The sequence below is a fragment of the Leuciscus leuciscus genome, assembly GCF_965113295.1.
Source record: "Leuciscus leuciscus genome assembly, chromosome: 21".
Lineage (NCBI taxonomy): Eukaryota > Metazoa > Chordata > Actinopteri > Cypriniformes > Leuciscidae > Leuciscus > Leuciscus leuciscus.
Genome location: NC_138745.1, coordinates 15,854,450 through 15,878,205, shown reverse-complemented (window position 1 = coordinate 15,878,205; position 23,756 = coordinate 15,854,450). Strand labels below are relative to the sequence as shown.

Sequence of the window (23,756 nt, the reverse complement as noted above, 5' to 3'; positions counted from 1 at the left end):
AATAGTTATCCATTTTACACGCTTAGAAAAGCGCAACGTTTTGTTTTGTGTCACCGTTCTAGGTCGAGTTACACTTCGCGAGTAACTGTATTTAAATATGGAAAACGTGGAGGTGTTTGGTAGCTTCTCTGCTTGGCCCATATTAAATGAACTGGGCTAACAAAGTTTCGCCGCAAGACAGAGGGATTTAGTGCACGCACTGAGACGAGAGAGGTATGTATCAACTCGTCTTAGTTAAGGGAATAACATAGTTTAATATGAAAAAACGGTAAAGTATCCCTTTAACTTTTTTTTTTTTTTTACCATATCTCATACCATAAAATATGAAAGATAACAAGAAAATCTCCATAGAACACAATTTGCTTATTAACTGCTTACTCGTCCTTTCCCTACAACTTTGATTTAATGTGTTTGATGAATTTAAAGGAGATTACTTTTATTTTGTAAGGTGACTCTGTATAAGGAAGTTGTCAGATTGAAATCAGGTGTGAAGTGGAGAGAGCACACAGCTTTCGACCACACATTGTTTAATTGTACAACATTAACCTTTTTTGTTGCTTTCTTTTGGAAATAAATGCTTAATTTTGCATTTATATTGGGAATGGAGGTCATTTCTTGGAATATGTGTCAAAGAATCCCTCAACCTTTACACAAGATGGCTGGCTTTAATTTTGGATTCATTTGTGGACAAAAAGCCTCTACAAATTCAAGTCGAAAGCTGCTTTGACCTGGGATTTGGATGGAGCAAAATTGGAGCAAACAACCAGCATTTAAAGGGCCCCTATTATGGATTTTTGAAAATGATCTTCCATGTATTGTGTAACATAGCTCCAAGTGAATGAAAACATCCTGCAAAGTTTTAAATCTGAAAGTCCACCGTATAAAAAGTTATTGTCTTTCAAAAGTAAGAGCCGACTCTGAGTCAATTATATGAATCGTTTTTCAAACGAGTCATAAGCCGTTTCATTGTGACGTCAAGACGAAACATTAGCATATTGCGCGCGCAGACACCAGGGAAAACTTGAACGCCCTCAATTCTGCAGCTGATTCCTGCTGTGCTATACAATGTGTGCTCCACAAGAAGCTGTGCTCTACTATGTGAAGGTAAAGCCAGTTTTTTTCACTGCCCAAGGACGAGCATGTGAAGAATCAGTGGTTAAAATTCATCTTTACCACGATACCACAGCAGTATAATCCTAAACTTTTGCTGTGTTCCCTTTATTTTACTGACAGACGACTGCTTCTCAAATCTCAGAGTTCAATCCAGGATTCGCAAACCGCTTGCTCTTGAAAGACGGTGTTCAAAATACTTAGTTTTGAGTTTTATATTGTGTAGGTCTCCTGATTCTGGCTACCAGACATTATTACTGTCTTTCTGAAATACTTCTGCTGATCAGTTGTGGGCCACTATTACCTAAAACTGTATATTAATGCAGATCGTCTGTCGTTCTCACTACTTTGAGTAAAGATTAAGCATGGAGCAAGATTTGTTTTACTCACGTTTATGTTACATCAGTCATTCACGCTAGAGCTTGGCTAATGTATGCACTGTTATTGATACAGTTTCCACATGTTCACCGCAATAAATTAGAAAAATACTCTGTAAATAAATAAGTAGGCCTATAAGTAAAATAATCGGTTTGTTGATGGACATGCACTTGTTAATACTGATGGTGAGTAATTACAGTTGCAACATCTCATAATGTACCACAAACCGAGTAGTGTATCACTGAGAAATGTCCTGCTCAAGTCGTCCTTGCGATGGAGGTTCGGGTTGAATGAATTCTTCCAATGTTTCATCATCGGTCTCGCACTCGGATTGATATAGTAAAATCAACGTCATTGTTCGTTACTGTGTTTAGTTTACGGTGTAGGAAGCCTCAGGACACACAGAGCTGACGTTATGGCAATGGACGTTTTTGTTTTCGACACGCGCTGTACGGGGTAAACCAATCACAACAGACTGCGCTGTCTGGCCAATCAGAACAGAGTAGCTCGCGGAAAGGAGGGATTTAGAGAGACTGATTCATCTGACGAGTCGTTTGAGAATCATTGAAAATGTGGTGATGTGCAAATGTATATTATGAGAAAATTAAACCGTTTTTTGACCTTTGATGCATGTAAACCTGTTGTAGGAGTGTCCAAAACAACATTAGGAAACTTTAAAATAGCATAATAGGGGCACTTTAACCAGCATGTATGTGAGTTCATTTGAAACTTGGGGTCTAAGCTTGCTTACTGGGCTGTTGAAGCTTGCTGTGTCAAGAAATATGAAGAAAGAGTGTGGCTTGGAATTTTGTTTAAAAGCACCACCCTTGTGCTTCATGATAGATTTGAGTATGGAGGTTGCAAAAGATGAATAATTACCCAAAGGAGTTTATGAGGGGTCATTGTATAAATTGATTGGGTCACAAAGAGCAAAACATGGTGTGCTTACACAGAAAAAGAATGAGGTCATGACATTGATAAACGCTGGTGAAGATGTGGAAGTTGTTGAAAAGCACTTGGCTGTTTTTATGGAAATGCAGGTGTCTGTACATAGGTCATAACCTGTATCTGAAAGGGAAGGGGATCATAAAGATTGGGATGAACCTAAATTGATGATATTCCAAAAAAAATTGAAGGAAATTAAGAAATGGTTAAAACATTCTGCAACTTCTGATTCTTAGGAAGTTACAACTGATGCCTCCAGTGTGCATCCTCATGACAGCGTTTCAAACGCATCAAGTAAATGTTCACATGCATCTTCTGTACGTGTCCATGCAGAGGCTGAGCGTGCAGCTCTAATGGCTAAAGCTGCTACATTAGAAGAAAAGTATGATTTGGAAATTCAACAAGCTTAAAGCAAAAAAGGAAAAACTGAAAGCTCAAATGGCTGCAAAACTCAAAGTATTGAATGAATATGAGGAAACCCAAAGCAAACCAAAAGTCACAGTTTAGTCTCAAAGGAAATTCGAAATTTCAATGGATGAGATGACCATGAATTACGAAGACAGTCAAGAACTCTTGAGCCCTTTGAACCCTTCAGTCCTAGCAGTTATGCTGTGCTTGTACACCCTGAAGACCAAAATTCTGGACAAGTAATACCCATAGTCTTGTGTCGGGTAGCCAAAAGCATGTTGCTACCAATGATGGTAATAATTTTTGAAGATGTGATACGCAGACAAACTGATATCACTTAACTACTTGTCAAGACGCATCAACTCTCATTGCTACCTTCTAGAGAAAAAAAGTGTTTTATGGTGATCCTCTTCAGTTTGAATTTTGTATACAAGCTTTTGAACATTTCATCAGAGGAAAGACTGATAATAGTCAAGATCAGCTTTATTTTTTGGAGCAGTACACTGGTGGACAGCCAAGAGAGTTGGTACGCATTTGCATTCATATGAACTAAGATCAGGGTTACAAGGAGGCTAGGAGGTTACTACAACAATTTTGGGGGGATGCAATTAAGATCAGTAATGCATTGATGGAAAAGACCTTAAATTGGTCAGTCATTAGAGCTGAAGATGGCAAGGCTTTAAGGATGTTTCAATACAATGCAGAGCATTGGTTCTATAGTGGAACTGGAGACAACCTTCAATATGAAAACCATTATATCAAATATACCTTTCAAACTGTGTGACTGATGGAGGTCAGTTGCTTTTTAAATTCAGGATAAAACCAAGCAAAGAGCCAAATTCCTGGATATAGTGCAGTTCATAGAAAAGTACAGATAACTATAGATCCAGTGTTTGGTGACATTCTGGACACATCCATAAAGGTACACGTGAAAGCCAAAATTAAGGTTTCAAATCTAATTAAACTACAAGGAAGAGGAAGTAGTTTTGCTACAACAGTGACAAACATTGGGCAGTCTTGTGAAGCAAGAGTGCCTTTGAAAATTCTTGTTTGTTTTGTTATGGTGATCATATAGTCACCTTTTAGTTATAGTTATAGTTATAGTTACCTAAAGGCACTGGGGTGGCGGTGCCGTCGGCTTTGGCCCTTCATCGCTGCTCGCAGCTATATATATATATATATATATATATATATATATATATATATATATTAGGGCTGGGGGAATTAACGCGTTAATCTTTGCGATTAATTTGAAATGTTTAACGCGTTAAAAAAAAATAACGCAATTGACGCAGCACTTTTTTTTTTTTGCCTCGTTTTAATGATTTCCTGTTGCGTCTGCTATTAAAAAGGCCGAACTATGCCGTCCCGCCCCTCCATGTTCGGCGGTCAGGTTTCATTCTCGGGCAGCTTTCATGAGCGGGTCTTTTCCGCTCGGTATGTGCGTCGCGCTCTGTGCTCCGCGCGCGCGCGCGTGTGTGTGTGTGTGTGTGTGTGTGTGTGTGTGTGTGTGTGTGTGTGTGTGTGTGTGTGTGTGTGTGTGTGTGTGTGTGTGTGTCGGTCGGTCGGTCGGTCGGCGCGCTCTGTGCTCCGCGCGCGCGCGTGCGTGTGCGTGTGCGTGTGCGTGTGCGTGTGTGTGTGTGTGTGTGTGTGTGTGTGTCGGCTCGCTCTGTCGTTAATGGCCCAGCAGCGGCGAGCTCTCCGTTCCGTGTGTGTGTGTCGGCGGCTCTGTCGTTAACGGCCCAAAGGCTTCAATCATGTACTAAGCACTGGAAAAGTAAAGTCCACTCAAGTAACGTGAAATTTCTCTGTTGACTTCTGTTTGCTGAGCTGGTATAGCCATGCTGGGCAACAATGGTAAAATGACCTGCTCTGATCACATGCTCTGGTAATAATAGCTTTGTAGGACTATATTTTGTTTTAATAATTAATAAAATAATAATAATAATCTGTTAAATTGATTATGTTGATTGATTATTGAAAAAGAATAATATATTGATATATTGATGTTTAATATTTTAATATAGGGCTATTTTCTGTTCCCTTTTTTTCCTGTGTTGTTTAATTAGGTGATTCTAAGTTTAAATATTGATGATTAGAAGCTTGGGGGAAGCGCAATTAATTGCAATTAATTACAATTAATTACAGAAATTGTGCAATTAATTAGTTAATTTTTTTTAATCGATTCCCAGCCCTAATATATATATATATATAGTGAGGAAAATAAGTATTTGAACACCCTGCTATTTTGCAAGTTCTCCCACTTAGAAATCATGGAGGGGTCTGAAATTGTCATCATAGGTGCATGTCCACTGTGAGAGACATAATCTAAAAAAAAAAAATCCAGAAATCACAATGTATGATTTTTTAACTATTTATTTGTATGATACAGCTGCAAATAAGTATTTGAACACCTGAGAAAATCAATGTTAATATTTGGTACAGTAGCCTTTGTTTGCAATTACAGAGGTCAAACGTTTCCTGTGTTTTTTCACCAGGTTTGCACACACTGCAGGAGGGATTTTGGCCCACTCCTCCACACAGATCTTCTCTAGATCAGTCAGGTTTCGGGGCTGTCGCTGAGAAACACGGAGTTTGAGCTCCCTCCAAAGATTCTCTATTGGGTTTAGGTCTGGAGACTGGCTAGGCCACGCCAGAACCTTGATATGTTTCTTACAGAGCCACTCCTTGGTTATCCTGGCTGTGTGCTTCGGGTCATTGTCATGTTGGAAGACCCAGCCTCAACCCATCTTCAATGCTCTAACTGAGGGAAGGAGGTTGTTCCCCAAAATCTCGCAATACATGGCCCCGGTCATCCTTTCCTTAATACAGTGCAGTCGCCCTGTCCCATGTGCAGAAAAACACCCCCAAAGCATGATGCTACCACCCCCATGCTTCACAGTAGGGATGGTGTTCTTGGGATGGTACTCATCATTCTTCTTCCTCCAAACACGTTTAGTGGAATTATGACCAAAAAGTTCTATTTTGGTCTCATCTGACCACATGACTTTCTCCCATGACTCCTCTGGATCATCCAAATGGTCATTGGCAAACTTAAGACGGGCCTTGACATGTGCTGGTTTAAGCAGGGGAACCTTCCGTGCCATGCATGATTTCAAACCATGACGTCTTAGTGTATTACCAACAGTAACCTTGGAAACGGTGGTCCCAGCTCTTTTCAGGTCATTGAACAGCTCCTCCCGTGTAGTTCTGGGCGTATTTCTCACCTTTCTTAGGATCATTGAGACCCCACGAGGTGAGATCTTGCATGGAGCCCCAGTCCGAGGAAGATTGACAGTCATGTTTAGCTTCTTCCATTTTCTAATGATTGCTCCAACAGTGGACCTTTTTTCACCAAGCTGCTTGGCAATTTCCCCGTAGCCCTTTCCAGCCTTGTGGAGGTGTACAATTTTGTCTTTAGTGTCTTTGGACAGCTCTTTGGTCTTGGCCATGTTAGTAGTTGGATTCTTACTGATTGTATGGGGTGGACAGGTGTCTTTATGCAGCTAACGACCTCAAACAGGTGCATCTAATTTAGGATAATAAATGGAGTGGAGGTGGACATTTTAAAGGCAGACTAACAGGTCTTTGAGGGTCAGAATTCTAGCTGATAGACAGGTGTTCAAATACTTATTTGCAGCTGTATCATACAAATAAATAGTTAAAAAAATCATATATTGTGATTTCTGGATTTTTTTTTTTTTTTTTAGATTATGTCTCTCACAGTGGACATGCACCTACGATGACAATTTCAGACCCCTCCATGATTTCCAAGTGGGAGAACTTGCAAAATAGCAGGGTGTTCAAATACTTATTTTCCTCACTGTGTATATATATATATAAAAGACAGAAAATATTACTTGACTTACTTTATTCAGATTTTATGATACACTCAAAATATTCCACAAGTAATGCTTTAAATTTAATGTAAAAATAAAAACGAAAGTAAGCAGTGTTGGGCTCACATAACCCTCTCATTAGAATCAAAATGCTTCAACATTTGCGATGTATTTGGATGCTAAACTATTCTTTATCATAGGCTTTGTACTTCACTCACGTTCCAATATCGACGGAAAAAATCATCCTCTTCACACGCGCAAAAATGTGTTTGGAAACATCACAATGGGGCGGTGCTTACCGTGAATGGTACGAATTGTACTACTGACTATTTAAACAGAGCAGTGTAATTTTTATATGTTAGGTTGACTATTTTATTATTATATTTTATTAAGGCTATAATGAACAGGCTGCGATGTCAAGATTGCAATGCTGGAATGTGTGTGTGTGTGGCGCGGGCGAGATTGAACAGTGGACACATAAAAACATACTCCGTCATTTTGTTCATACAGGACAACATTTCAAACTGCAAAGTGTTAACTTATATTTGTAAAATAATTTCAAGCAATCCGCCCCCCGAAAGGCACTAATTTAAAAATTAAACTAAAAAGCTCACGGCTGCACGGGCATTCATAACGGTGCACATCCACGGCGAGGAACAAGCAGAACAGAGTCAATGTTTTTTAGTTCATTCCTACTTCCATAGGAATTCATTAAACGCTTGCTCTGCTCCGCACCATTATCAATGTCCGTGCGGACGAACATATTTTACTTTCATTTTTAAGTTAGCGATTCAAAAGCCCCCAGCGGTGTCACACGTTGATTAACCGGTAGTAAAATAATCTCACCGTCACATACCTAGTATATTTTTTATAGAGATACAATAGGCCTACCTAATTTTGAGCACAAGAGGGCAGTATAGCACTATGAATGACATGATTCATTTATTTTTTGGACAAAAAAAATTCTGGCTGTTTTTAAACTTAATTCTTAAATTGAGAAAAAAAAAAGAATAAAATGGGTTTAGTTCTGATATTTGTATAATTTTATATAGAAATAAATGGTGTGTAATAAAAATTTTTGAAGATATGAGGCTTTTAGTGTTTCCTTTTTTGACATTACTTTAATCCCTCGCCATAGCAAAGCCGTTTGAGATTTATTATCCGTTCACAATTTAGCATCTTTAATGTATTTTCATCATGTTGAAAAAGTTTGGTGGGAATAAAATAAATCATTTAAGAGGAGTGGGTAAAAATTCAGAGGCCGATTTTGCAAAGAAATCCACATTCAAACCAAAATATCTGACTTCCTGTTGCTCGGAGCTAATGACTGTAAATTAGAAAGTTGTCCGGCTCGATGACACCAATATACGTACTGATTTTTGTAACTGTTGATAAAACTCACTTTTGTCAAAAGCATTTTGAAAGTGACACACATCCTGCTGCCAGTTGGTGGCGTTATAACTTTGACTCACAATAGTTACATCCATGTGATCGGCCTCTTACCACGAACCCACTGCTGAAGTTTCATCAAGATCAGTTCATGTATGCAGAAGTTATAACAGATCGTTTTTCTCTTTTTTCGCCATAAAGTAGTTTCCTCGACACGGCCAAACCGTTCAAGATATCAAAAATCCGTCCACAATTTAGCGCCCTCAATGTCTTTACTTCATGCACACATAGTTTGGTGGCAATTGAAAGAATTGCCTAGGAGGAGTATTTCAAATTCCAGAGCAAGCGTTCTCCAAACAAACCCTAATAGCCGACTTCCTGTTGGGCTGGCGTAAAACTTGACCGAGGGAAAGTTGTTCCGCCCGATGAGATCTATACGTGTACCGAGTTTCATATTAATTCATGCAAGCGTGTTTGATCTATGGACCAAGTTTTCAGACCCCGTTCAAGGGGGAAAAATCCCCCCCACCCCTCACACACACAGAGACCGAGAGAGAGAGAGAGAGAGAGAGAGAGAGAGAAAATTCTCCAGAAAAATCCACATTCAAACCAAAATATCTGACTTCCTGTTGGTCGGAGCTAATTGACTGTAAATTAGAAAGTTGTCCGGCTTGATGAGAACAATATACATACCAAGTTTTGTTGCTGTAGATGAATATAACCCCCCCACTTTGGTCAAAAGGTGGCGCTACTGAGCCATTCCACCACGCCCGTTTCTGAAACTTTGCACATGTCTACTGGCTAATAAATGTGATGTGTCTGTCGAGTTTCATGCAATTTCAAGTATGTTAAGAGTCTCAGAAGCATCAAAAAAGAATAGTAAAGTTTGAAGCGTTGCCACGGCAACAGTATCTAAGATATCAATAATCCTTTCACAGGTCTACATCTGCCGTGTGTCTACATTATACACATAAAGTTTGAAGCAAATCGGGTAAAAATAAGAGTGATTTCAAAGCATTTTGAAAGTGACACACTTCCTGCTGCCAGTTGGTGGCGCTATAACTTTGACTCACAATAGTCACATCCATGTGATCGGCCTCTTACAATGAACACACTGCGGAAGTTTCATCAAGATCAGTTAATATATGCTGAAGTTATAATACACTTCCTGTGTCCCTTATTCGCCATAAATCTGTTTGCTCGCCACAGCCAAACCGTTCGAGAAGAGAAAGAGGCCTGAATTCGGTGTTCACGTGCTGTCTGCGTGGCTCTGTGTGCACGCACAAAACAGCGCGCGAGTTCCAGTCTTGTTCTTGCGCATTGTTTAAACTTAAAAACACATGCAAGTGATAAACTTTCACTTTATTATGGGTAAACTCTGCAATTAATTCACGAATCACAAGCGTTCTGAACCGGAACCGATCAACTAAGATCCTTATATGTGCATGACATCACACATCCTGCGATGTGACTATTTTGCAGATACGCACATCGCCATATCGATGCTAAAACGTTATATCGTGCTGCCCTAATCATGATTGGTATCTTACCAGAGATGGAGAAAAATCCTACTCCAGTAAGTAAACATGTCTGTGTCTCCAAAAATATTATTACTCAAAAGCGCTGCCGTCCACATTTTCTGTTCTACCTATTTTCCAGTTATGTGCACCTCTTGAGTATAGAGTGTTTGATAATGACGATTATCATACTAATTTGCTCAGGTGGTTTTAAATTTTTTTTCTCATCTCAGTTAGCCTGCAATTAGGTAACGTTGTTACCATTTGTTAAATTCACACATAATGCGCATTCTAATTGTATATGTTTGAGCTTTCGGCTCAGGCACACATAGTCATAGGCTACTAGAGCTAAGCCATTAGGCGTGGTTGCCCAGGCGCATATAGTCACAGGACACGGGCCATTCGGCAAAGCAGTTAAGCCATTTGGCCATTCGGCAAAGCAGGCCCAGGCACACAGTCACAGGCCAATAGAGTTAAGCCATTCGGCAAAACAGGCCCAGGCACACATAGTCTAATAGGCCACTAGAGCCAAGCCTTACGGCCCATACTACTTGGTTTAGTGGCACGCATACACTGGTATGTAGGCACATATGTAGAACATCACATTGGTAAGTCACTAGGGACACCCATTGAAAAAAAAAAAAATGAAAAAAAGGGGTACACTTGACTAGTACACATAGGGTTACACTGCGAGATGCTTCACGCGCCTTATATGCACCTCATGGCAGCCCACATTTCTAATGGCTAGATCTGCTTGGGGGATCTTGCATAGGCAGATCTAGTCCGGCCCCATTTCTCATACTCAAAACGAAATGGCCAGGCACAATTAGATGGCATACACACATTCCTATGGCTCTTTGGAGCAGCAGCATGTCTTACTTGCTTACAGCAGCATGTCGTGAATGTATTGGCAGTAGCAAGTCCCATACTTGCTCTGCCGCAGCAGCAATAACCTACAGCAGCAGCAGAAATAAAAGCAGCAGCAGCAGCATAGCAGATCTATTCCACCAAGGCCAAACATACAACATTGTCACACCTATTACCATGCCAATTACTCTGAGAGTTGTCATGACATAAATATATATATATGAAAATCAGAATAAATTCTCAGCCATTTATTTTGTCTTTCTTTTTGGACAGTTTTTGGACTGCCTTTTATTTAATCAACACATCGCATTAATCAATAATCAATTGACCAAGTCATGAGAAATTTACAATTCAGTAACGATAACAGCAATCAACAACAACAATCAATTATCAATAACCAAAACAATAGATGTGCTGTGATAGTAAACTGACATTGATACAAAAATCATTTTCATATTTCAACTTCCAAAACTCAGCGTATTGTCTTAAAGTTATGACTGCTGCGTAAATCGGCGCTTTGCTACAATCAATCTCTGCACGGTCCAGTGGGTCATGCAGGTTTGCCACACAGATTTAGCTAAAACCAACATGTGCCAAAGTAGTAGGCTGATGGTAAGGTGGATGCAGATGCAAGGTACATTCATATTTCTGAAATAATCAGCTAATATTTCTCTGGCAAGTAGGTTGCCGCAGCCATGTCTATGCAGAAGAAAACCCTTTCTAGGCCAAGCCCAGTGCGGTTTGTGTCAAGGAATGAGACAAACCCATTGTGGTTTCTCTCATTCCTGAGTCCAGTTGTTTGATGAGAGGGAGATTATTTGTAATAAACGCTTTAAGAATCCGTCCAACTATAGCAGCGGATAACTATTATTCTATTGCATGTAACTGTGGAAGAACTGAAAGTGGCACAGGTTGATCTTTGGTTGACCATTCAGCGGAAAGGGGCGTTTAATGCATACCCACATGTTGGCATATGGTGTTTGCATATAAATGTGTCTTTGCAGTGTAAATTGTATGGTGCTCACAACCACCATACAATAAAAAAAAAAAAAAAATTGATGACTATAAAATTTTACCTGTGTGTCACCTCATATCTAGAGGCCAGTGAAACCGCAGTTTTTCTGCAGTAAGTTGAACTTAAAAATATGCAATATGAATGAGAAAATATTTATTTTAGATTTGTACTTATTGGAATTTGTAACGGTTCCAATAACTTTGTCTTACATGTTTTGTTCTTCATATGATAAACATTTGTTAGATTTATGTGAATATTTTGAATTAAGACTAAGATGATGAACAGAAAAGGCAATTTTTTTTGTCTGTTTTGCTTAAATTTACCATGGGTTCCAATATTTGTGGAGGATGCTGTGTTTTCAGTAAAGTTTACCATTTATTAGCATTGTTTTACTGCATCTTTGTGTTGTTTGGCATAAGTGATATATGAATTGTAACACATCAGTACATATTTTGTTTATTTATAGCCTTGGGACCATTCTTAGTCTTACTGAAAAGCCCCACATTTCACACAACTGAGCAGATTCTGTCTCTATCTAGACGCAGGGGTGGGCAATTAATTTCCTCAAGAGGTCACATGAGAAACTTGGGCGGTTGTAGAGGGCCGGACCAATACACTTAACTCAGTTCTGCCCAATATATTATTTCTATTTATAAAAAATTAAAAAACAGGAAATGAATTAAATGAAAATGTGGAGCACACAAATTATATCACTATTTAATGAACATTCTCAAAAACGTTTTGAAAATGTTCAATTTAAATTTTTTTGTTTCAAAAACTAGCATCACAACTTTATACAAAAATGGTAAATGGACTGCATTTATATAGCGCTTTCACAGACCCAATGGCCACCAAAGCGCTTTACAATATTGCCTCACATTCACCCATTCACTCACTCATTCATACACCGACGGCGGTGTCAGCCATGCAAGGCGATCCAGCTCGTCGGGAGCAGCTGGGGTTAGGTGTCTTGCTCAAGGACACCTCGACACTTGGTCAGGTGGAACCGGGGATTGAACCACCAACCTTCCGGTTTGTAGACAATCTACATGAACCACTGAGCCACTGCCGCCCAGCAGCAAAAACATAATACTTGCAAAAAAGCAAGTATTTCAAAGACTAGCATCACATTAACTATATAAAAAAGCAATAAATGCCCCCAGTGTTGGCATTTATGTAGAAAAATCAGTTGCCTTTACTTTTAAAGTAGCAGTCCATAACTTTTGGCACTCTGGGGGTTAATAAACAGATTTGCATGCGTCTTGCGGAAAAACATTGCAGCCAGGGCTACTTCTCTCATGTCTATGACGAGTCACGCAGGCACTGGGCTACTCTGCAGCGTTTAACCAGATCAGCCTAAAATAGTCAGAATATAAACACTGATTATATGTGTACCATAGTGATTCAGGACAAAAACACGGTTTGGAAAATTTATTCATGATGTGCTTGCTCAATATATAATATTTGTAAATTTTGAACACACACAAAAAAAGTTATGGACTCCAGCTCTAATTTACGAAATAACTCACGCGGGCCGGTCAAGGATAGCCAGAGGGCCTGATTTGGCCCGGGGGCCGTACAATGCCCAGGGGTCTGATCTAGAGTAACAATATGGCTTTTATTGTGGAAAATATTTTATAGGGATATTTCACCCAACAATAAAAATTCTGTCATTTATTACTCACCCTCATGCCGTTCCAAACCCGCAAGACTTTCGTTCATCTTCAGAACACAAATTAAGATGTTTTTGATGAAATCTGAGAGCTTTCTGTACTCCATAGACAGCTACACAACTACCACTTTGACGCTTCAAAAAAAGAGATTGTAAAACTAATCCATATGAATTGAGTAGTTTAGTCCCAATTTTACGAAGAGACACGATCGTTTTATATGATGGACAGATTGAATTTAGGCTTTTATTCACATAAACATTCATCAACTTACACATCAGTTGTGGTAAGCGAAAGCTCAAGCATGTTCGCTATAAAAATGAATAAAAAAAAAAGTTAAATCTTTTCATCAAATAAAGTGATTGAGTCTCTTCAGAATATTTGGACTAAACCACTCTATTCATATGGATTAGTTTTACGATCTCTTTATTAACTTTTTGAAGAGTCAAAGTGGTAGTTGCGTAGCTGTCTATGGAAAGTACAGAAAGCTCTCAGATTGCATCTAAAAGATCTTAATTTGTGTTCCGAAGATGAACGAAGGTCTTATGGGTTTGGAATGACATGAGGGTGAATAATTAATGACAATTTTTATTTTTGGGTGAACAATTCTTTAAGTAGGTTTGCATCACACAAGGCGTCATAAACTCATCCATTAATAGTGAACTGTATGTGGACAAAGTATATGCTTAATGACTACTTACTGGAAAGTAGTGAAAATTGTGGTCTTAATAATGTGTCTTTAAATGTTAATGAGTCAGAAATACTTATCTGTTGTATCTTTTTTTTCCCTCCCTAGATGCATGTCCATTCCTGTGACTATGCGCGCCATCCGACGCAAGGCAGAGACCATTCAGGCAGACACTCCAGCATTGTCCCTTATTGCTGAAACTGTGGAAAATATAGTGAAGAAGAACTTGCCACCAACTGGCAGCCCAGGTTACATGGGAATGGGTACAGGGCCAGATGGGAGCAACCCAATGGGTCTTCCTGGTTTAAGTAGTGGGACCAGCACTGCAGGAAGCAACCATGTAGGGGGAAGCAGTTCTTTCCAAGGCCCAATCACGTCACTTTTCAACATGAGTCGTACTGGTCAGGTAGGCTCATGTATGGACACCATGGTACAGGTTGGAGGCCAGCAGCAAGCAATGCAGCAACAACAACAACAACAATCTCAGAGCCATGGTTCAGATGACTTTAACAAAGTTACTCAGAATCCAATCCTAACCAGTCTTCTGCAAATAACAGGCAGTGTTGGGTCCAGTCCTACTCCCCAGCCACCTCAGCCCCACCAAACCCCACCAACAACCACCTCACCAGCAAGCAACACCAAAAACCACCCTATGCTGATGAACCTACTGAAGGATAATCCCTCACAAGATTTTGCTGCATTGTACAGCAGTAGCCCTCTAGAAAGACAGAACTCATCTGGGTCCCCGCGGACAGATAGCCAAGGGCAGTCTTGCCCTGGCACCAAGGGCAAGAAAAAGCGTCCAAGAGGCTCTGATAAAGGAGTAATGGGTGCAGGTGGCGGAATGAGCATGAAACAACAATTCCAACAGCAAGTGGGAGGCATGACCCAACAGCATCATCACACACACCACTCTGAAGATGATTTCCACCGAGAGCTTTTCTCTATGGACGTTGATGCCTCCCAGAACCCTATTTTTGATGTTAGTCTTCCAGGTGATGGACTTGACACTCCTCATAGTATCACTCCAGCTCCAAGTCAGTGTGGAACACCTCCTTCAGGTCCTGGAATGACATACCACCCACACTGTCATGTCCAACCCCAGACACAAGTCCAGTCTCAGCCACATGGACCCATAGCCCGTATGGTTCGCCTCTCCAGCTCTGACAGTATTGGACCTGATATCAATGACATTCTGTCTGATATTCCTGATCAGGCCAACAAAGGAAGCAATAGCAGTCATGGTCAGCACCTAATGGCTGGTGAAGAAGGAGGTTCCTTGGGAACTCCACTCCGGGATTCTTCCAGTTCGGGCCAAGGTAGCACAGTGTTTGAGGCAGACCTGTTTAATGCAAACAGCAATGAAAATCCCTTTACGGACGCAGCAGACTTGATTGCAGAAGCTGCTACTGCAGCAACACCCAATAGCGATTCTTCCTCAACTAATTTCTTCCCAGACACAGACTTCAACCCAGAGCTTTTACCTGGACAGGGAAGCTTTTCACAGACCTACTTTGAAGACAGCTCCTCCAGCCCTGACCCAGATCTTGAACTGGTTAAAAGTTTTAGTGGAGGAAGTCAGCAGAACACTCCTACAGGCACACCTCAGAATCCTGCCTCACATGGCCAAAATACTCCAGAGGCTTTATTGAAAGACCCTTTTGAAATGGGTATTTTTGGTGGGAATGGTGCTGGAGGAAAGCCAATACTGGGTCCACCATCAGATATGGCAGACTCACACCTTTCTCACACTAGTGGGGGCCAAAGTCCACTCATGATGGGCATTGTGGTAGCTGGTAATGATTTTAAAAATGATGATACAAAGGTTAAACAGCAGCAGATAAGGGCAAAGGAAGATCATGGAACAGGAAATTCTGGAACAGGAATGGGGAGTGTATGCTCTTCTGAAATGAAGCCGGTAAAACGCAGTCGCACTCCTTCAAGTGAGGGCAAATCAAAAGATAAATCATCAAAACGCAAGAAGCTGGATCCAGATGGCAAGTCACCTTCACACAGCTCAGGGGGTCGACCTTACACTCCTCCTTGTGGGAGTGCCACTTCCGGAGGATTAGTAAGTGCAGGTGGATCAAAATCCCCAGGGAGCTCAGGCAGGTCTCAGACCCCACCAGGAGGTGCTACTCCACCAATCCCCAAAATCACTATACAAATTCCCAGGACTTTAACTGGAGGAAAAACATCATCTCATGGAGGCTACACATCAAGTAGCTCAACAAGCGGAAGCACTGGTAGTACAAGTGGCACAAGCAATAGCAAAAGTCACCATTCCTACTCTTCCTCTTCTTCAGGGAAGATTAAAAGTAGTAAACTTGAAGGCTCTGTTGGACAAGGCAATATTCCCAAACCATCAAGCATTGTAGGTATTGGAAGTAGTATGCCTTCTCAATCCAAAGGATCTTCCATGGGAATGGGCGCAGGCAAGCAATCCTCCTCTCCCATAACAAAGCACGGTTTGTCAGGCTCATTCAGTGGTGGTGGCAGTGGAACAGGAAGTGGAAACAAAAATAAGCCCCAAGGTGGTAAGCCTCCTGGCTCACTCATGAACCCTAACATGAAGCCCAACATATCACCCTCACACTCTCGTTCTGGAAGTTCGGACAAGCTGTCCTCTCCAATGAAACTTCAAGGCCAGGTGCCTGGAACACCACCCTCATCTAAGGCTAAATCCCCTATTGGCTCGGGCAGTGGAGGATCAGGAGGGTCCAAGTCCTCTTCAGGTTGTGGAATGGGTACCCAAAAACTGTTAGGCAGTAGTTCATCCACAAACACTTCTACATCTTCTACTTCCTCTGTAAGTTCCTCCTCATCATCTGGCTCCATGCCCTTTTCTTCAAGTGGTCAGTCACAGTATGGGAACAGTGGTGGGAGTTGCAGTGGTGGTGGGAGTGGAAACAACCCTAATGCAAAGGGAAAGTCCCCAAGCCGAAACAAAAAGCCATCTCTAACCGCAGTCATTGACAAACTGAAGAGTGTGGGTAGTGGGGGCATTGGTGGGGAGGAGAGTGAAGGCTGTGGTGGCACTGCAGGTGGGGTAGTGCCACAAAACGCTGGTCCTACATCCTCCAAGCATGGTATTTCCTCCCAGGGAGGTGAGTTTCTGAGCAAGCGTGACAAGATAGACAAAGATGGCAAATCCAAGGTGTCTGGATCAGGGAGCAATTCTTGTGACAAGAAGATGGTTGATTCCAAAAGCAGTGCAGTGACTGGCACTGGTGTGGCAAAGATTATTATTAGCAAGCCAGAAGGGGGCTCCCCAAGCATTAAATCCAAAGTAACTCTTCAGAAACCTGGAGAAATTTCTGGAGATGGTGCCATGCGTTCCCAGCACTCAGGCCACAAAGCATCACCCCTTTTTAGTGGCTCTACACCAAAACATGACCGCAGCTCCCCTAGCCACAGCCGTTCCCCTGGGTACACGCCTATAAATCCAGACAGTGAGAGCGAGTCTGGTAGCAGTTCATTTGCTGAAAAGTCTCATCAGAACAGTCCTAGCTCTGATGATGACCACACTATGAGACCACACCAACCCATTCAAGACTACATGAGTTCCATATCCATTAACCAGAGTGAAAAACACAAGAAACATAAAAAAAAAGAGAAAAAGCAGAAAGAGCGGGATAGGGACAGAGATCGAGAAAAAGAAAAGAAGAAGTCAACGATGTCTTGTGGGCCCTCCTCTCACACAGCGAAGACAGATGGCTGGTCTAGATCCCCTATATCTTCAGAAACTTCAATGTTGTTGCTTAGCTCTGAGCGGTCCTCACGTCCAAGTCCTGTGTTTATGCATACAGAGGATGATGACCTCATGGACTCTGCCTTAACTGGCAATCTAGAACCTTTCAAATAAACAATATGACTTTAGTAGAGGCAAATGAATGCAGCTGACTTTTATTATAAAATTCCTTTTTATATTTGGAAAAAATAGCCTATTAGAAGTATTGTGATAATTGTACTGTGTCACCATTTTTAATGTGGGCTTAATTCCTGCAAATCATATATTTTGCAGAGAGGGCGTGTTCTGGTATTTCAATGAAAATATCTTCAGGTTCTCAATTTTTATTTGGAAAAAAAAAATGTCATCCATTTTAAAATCATTTGACAATAATATTTTGTAAGACTTGAAATAGATATTTAGTTGCTATGCATGTTTTGTTTTCCTTTTCTAATTGTAAGCCTAAGCTTTATTTTGCATTTTCCCCCAAAAATATTGCAATATACACTGTGAAATCAATCTTTTCATTTATTGAGTTATTTAGCTTGCTTAACTGGACATTATCTAAAACATGATTTATTAAAAACATCATTCTTTGATTTTAGTCTCTTAATCTTAGAGAATTTGTGTATTTTTAATTTCACATTATTTTACATTTTATATTTCTACCATCACTTTTTTATCACAAGTTTATTTTGGTAAATAGGTTATGTGTGTAATAGTAATTCATTTCATTGTCTGTCTTTTCTGTAAAATGAAGTTTTTCAAGACTGAAATAAATGGCAATGGCAAGTTTTTGTTGCTCTTTTGGCATATTGCCTATTTGAGTCTGCAGCATGATAATAGGCATGGCTCAATAACACTTTTTCATGTCCAATACTGCAACCAAATGCTGTGTACACACCAAAAGATAATCGGGCTGATTTTGGGCCGATTTCCCTCTTCCGACAATCCTAGCTATGTCCCGATTATCTTGATGGTTCAACAGATTATCTTATCAGATTTTCCCTTGGTGTGAGGTGTGTTAGGAGTGTCCGAACCTGCTCGGAAGAACGTCAGAGCCGCCCCGATCGCGAATCGTAAATTTTCAACATGTTTAATATTTACGATCAGAAATCCTGATGTGTGGGGGGAACTCCGAGGAAAAACGCATGCACGTTCTGGAGATTATCACGTGAAACAAAACCATATCCAATCAGAAAGCAAGATAATGGAAGACACGGTCATTCTCACACACACACACACACACTTGCAGAAAGCTGAGTGTTAAAGGGTAACTAAACCCCTGGTCAGAGCCTGACTCCACCCACTGGCAATATTTGAAAAATGCTAGAAAAGTGGGCAGACCCCAGCGGAGATAGAGGGGACAAACCGTGAGCGGGGGGGCGTGCTCCTGAGACCTGCTGTCAGACTCTCTAAAATGGAGAGTGACTCACAGGGTCGTAAGACGACGTAAAGTACATGCATGATGCATCTGATGAGTTTTATCGAGTTGATGTCAACAGCGCGCGCTCTCTATAGGCATTTTCATATTTTGCCGCTATGTGAAAAAATCCAGCAAAATGCACCGGCGCGTTTGTCGACCCCAGAGGATTAACTTTAGCCTAACCATAAATTGTGATTTAAAATATATATGATCACTCACATCAAGACGCCGCTGCGGTGGTGGAGTCCATGCAGGAGGAGCAGCGTTTGGCACTGCGTCGCTTTTCAGTGCGAGCTGTGTGGAGAAGCCCATTTCCACCTCTATTGCGTTGGAGAATTCTGCGTAAAATGCAGGTTTCACACTCACGGTCTTCAGGCCAAGTGCATGCAACCACTGGCGCCTAATTTCTAAGTCAGCTGGAAAGCTATGCAGTCCAGCAGTGTTGTTGCAACTAGCAACACTACACCGTACGTACCCTCCTGACCATTGTACTAAATACAGATAAATCTACACTAGCTCGTACCAAGGGCGTGGTGAGCTCGTACAAGGGGCGTGGTGAGCTGGAACCTGCTTACATCACGTAGTACCGCAAGCATCCAATAGGAAAATTCAACTGCAGTAGCCACCGTTCAAACTGAAGAGGGCAGCACTCAGACGTTTTTACACCATATATTGTAGAATTAAAACGCTATACCCAAATGTGAAAAAAGTTACTCGAATCAATGAACAGCACTAATAAAGCCCCATTCTTACAGATCATTAACTAAAAAAAGTTGGTTTAGGGTGAAAATCATTCCAAACACTATCGCAATTTCTTCATGCATATCATCCGTCATGCTTATTCTGAAGCATGCTTATTTCCTGTGTTCACAGTCGAGACTCTGGTGGAAAATCTGTTTGTGTGTGGTGTGCTGTCTTTGTCACATCATGGCACACCACACACTATAGGAGCAAAATGCTTTTTGTTTTTTGTCCTCATGTTTGTGGTCCATCACATTTTGAAAATCTTATAAGACGTAAAAAATCTTTTGGTGTGTACCCAGCATTAAAGGTAAGTATGTAGTTCCTGCGACACTAGTGACACTGTTACATCCCAAGATGTTTTAATGTTGTCTAAGGACATTAAAGGAGTAACATTTATTTTGCAACTGAATATCTTTAAGAAGTACAACGCAAAAAGTGGGAAATAATAATAAAGCAGAGGAATTCAGAATATGTACATGGATTTATTCATATTACCAGCCCATAAACATAGTGAGAAAATAAACTTCAAATGATTCCAACTATAAATAGTCAAACAAAGATAAAGAAAAATACAATGAAATTCACCAAATAAAATGAAGAGCACGAGAGTTGCCCAAATCAAAGAACGAAATAAAACAAAACACCTCTAACTATAACCATGAAATCTAACCTAGCTAAATCAAAGAAAAATCAAAAAGAAACATCTTCGGCGTGCTAACGCACCCCTTAACTTACCTTCACTAACTAACAAACGAAAACTACAACTCAAGGCAACACTCCCTAAACTAATGAACTAATACATAAAAATACGCTACGTGTAGCACGATGTACGTCACGTGACATTCTAGCTTGCTCTTCAATGAACACGAGGACACACAGTCAAAACCGATCAAAACTAGACACAAGAATTAAAGAACTAAATAAAGGAACAAGTTATCAACGAATGAGGGACACAGGGCTACATAATAACGAGGGCGCGCGCGCGCACATACAGCAAAAGCCCAGCCAAAGCCCTTCCTTAAAGACAGCTGGCGTCGCCTTTTATAGCCAGCTTCCGGCAGAGCGTCATGGAGACGAACGAATCCCAGCAGACTGTCAGGATCCGAAGCCAATCAGAATCTAACAAGAAGACACAGATCATGAGCACACAAACATAATCGTAACACACTTACCCCCATACGTTTTTGAACAAGGCAAAATGTTTAAAAACAAAAACAAAATTAAGAGGAAGGTTATACTTTGATTCTTGAGAGACTGTCCGCTACCACATTTTCTGACCCCCTCTTGTGTCTGATTTCTAAGTTGTAACTCTGTACAATCAACGCGCAGCGCATAAGTCGTTGATTTTGATTATACATTCGGGAGAGAAACACCAAAGGGTTATGGTCAGTAAAAACGGTCACAGGTGAAGAAGAAGAACCCAAATAAACATAAAAAAATTGCAAAGCAAAAATGAGTGCAAGGGTTTCCTTTTCTATAGTCGAATAGTTCAATTGATGTTTATTGAACTTCCTAGAAAAATAACAGACCGGATGATCAAACCCCCTCTCATCCTCCTGTAAAAGTACAGCTCCCGAACCTGTACCGCTGGCATCAATCTCTAACTTAAATGAACGAGCAAAGTCTGGGGAAACCAGAACGGGTGCGTTAGTCAGTAACATCTTGATACCATCAAAAGCCTGCTGACAACTCTCAGTCCATTTCCATGTCCTCTTAGGACTCAACAAATCTGTGAGAGATTGCACGACAATAGAAAAGTTACGACAAAAGTTGCGATAATATCCAGCCATACCTAGAAATCTACGCAGTTCTCGTCGCGTAGTAGGAACTGGATAATCTGCTACAACCGCAACTTTCACACTGACCGGCCGAACTTGACCTTGACCCACCTCCTTTCCAAGATAAGTAATTGTTGCTTTACCAAACTCACATTTCGTCAAGTTCACGGTCAAATGAGCTTCAGCTAGACGTGCAAACACAGTTCTAAGCAACATCAAGTGTTCTGACCAGTCCAAAGAATACAGTACCAGATCATCCAGATATGCATTACAATTTGGTACTCCAGACAAAACCATGTTAATCAAACGCTGAAATGTGGCAGGCGCGTTCTGCAGACCGAACGCCATCACCCGATATTGTAGGAAGTGATCGGGTGTGACGAAGGCAGAAATTTCGGCTGCGCGAGATGTAAGTGGTACCTGCCAATATCCTTTCAGCAGGTCGAGTTTGGTAACAAATTTGGCCGGACCCAAATTGTCCACACAATCCTCCATCCTCGGCAGAGGATAGCTGTCTGGTACAGTAACTGAATTCACTTTTCTGTAATCTGTACAGAAACGACTGGTTCCATCTGACTTTTTCACCAATAAACACGGACTACTCCATGGACTAAAACTAGGTTCGGCTAGTCCATTAGTCAACAAGTGATCAACTTCAGATTTCATCTGCATTCGCTTAACAGCATTTACCCTGTAGGCATGCTGTTTAATCGGGACCGCACAAGTAACTTGTATGTCATGTTGCAATACATTAGTAATCGAAGGAACATCTCCAAACAAAGAAGGAAACTCATTGATTAACTGAGTAACATCATCTTTTTGTGCCTCATTTAAATCACTCAAAAAGTTTGGCATATTTTGCAGAATTTCTGAATTTGGCAACTTTACCCCATGAGACGCATCACCTGGCATTAACGCATCATCTTCTCGTAACTCGCCACTAGATGGAGACATAATCTCAGCTTCCCCCGTAACAAAGGGAACAACGGCAGCAGCAACCACCCTTTCATTCGCATAAGAATCCGAATCCCCCTTACTATTAGATTTCTCAGCAGAATCTCTAGAAAGATACTTCTTCAACATATTAATATGACACATTCGTTGCTTCTTCTTACGCTCAGGAGTTTGAATTACATAACTAGTGTCATTCAGTTTCTTAATCACCTCATAGGGACCATCAAAACGAGCTGACAGAGACAAACCCACAACTGGCAGTAGCACCAGCACTTTATCACCAGGTTGAAGTTTCACTCAATGTTTTTCTCGCAAAAGAACAAGCTTCATGCAAACGTTCTTTAAACTTACTGACGTACTCTAGCACGTTCACCTTAGAAGATTCCTGCTCATTCATCATCATTTCCTTAAATATTTTAAGGGGACCACAAAACTAGTGGTTTAGTGTGTCCGAAAACTAAGTCTGCTGGGCTAAATCCCAACGATTCCTGAATAGTTTCACGAACGGCAAACAAGAGTAAGGGGACGCCCTCATCCCATTCCTTGTCAAACTCCAGGCAGTATTTTCGTAACATCGATTTTAATGTTTGGTGGAAACGTTCGATTGCTCCCTGGCTCTCGGGATGATACGAACTCGAAACTTTATGCTGAATTTCAAGGGTTTTCAAAACCTGCTCAAAAAGAGAAGAAAGAAAATTAGTTCCTCGATCTGTTTGCACCACCTTTGGTAAACCAAAAGTAGTGAAAAACTTCATCAATGCTTTAATTACGACAGGGGAGGTCATTTTTCGTAACGGAATTGCCTCCGGAAAACGAGTTGCAGTGCACATTATTGTCAGTAAAAACTGATTACCAGTCTTTGTTTTTGGTAAAGGGCCCACACAATCTACGAGAACCTTTTCAAATGGTTCGCCAACCGCAGGTACTGGAATTAACGGTGCTGGAGGAATCTGTTGATTGGGCTTCCCAGTAACCTGACAAACATCACACGTACGGCAGTACCCTGAGACATCTTTCTTCAGAGCTGGCCAGAAAAAATATCTGAGGATTCGATTATAGGTTTTTGTAACCCCCATATGTCCCGACCATGGATGATCATGTGCTAACATCAAGACATGCCGTCTGTAAACTGACGGTACAACCACCTGCCTGAGAATATTCCAGTCAGTCTCTTCACTGAAATTTCCTTGCCACTCTCATATAAGCAAGCCCTGATCTAACACATACCTCACTTTCTCGTTTATCACGGTGTCTGGATTTTCCGCAGCTAGAAAACACTTTCGCAACGATGGATCAGC

General features: G+C 40.9%; 1 protein-coding gene across 3 annotated transcripts in view; it reads left to right on the top strand.

Annotated features, from left to right (window-relative positions):
* med1 (mediator complex subunit 1) overlaps positions 1-18,351 on the top strand; it is a 237,032-nt gene extending 218,681 nt beyond the window's left edge. For all 3 annotated transcript variants that reach the window (XM_082152657.1, XM_082152655.1, XM_082152656.1), the window contains one exon: positions 13,935-18,351. In XM_082152657.1, the coding sequence (XP_082008783.1) occupies positions 13,935-17,691 (3,757 nt within the window). In that variant the 3' untranslated portion in view covers positions 17,692-18,351. The remainder of the gene's footprint in view (positions 1-13,934) is intronic.
* Positions 18,352-23,756: the final 5,405 nt, after the last annotated feature.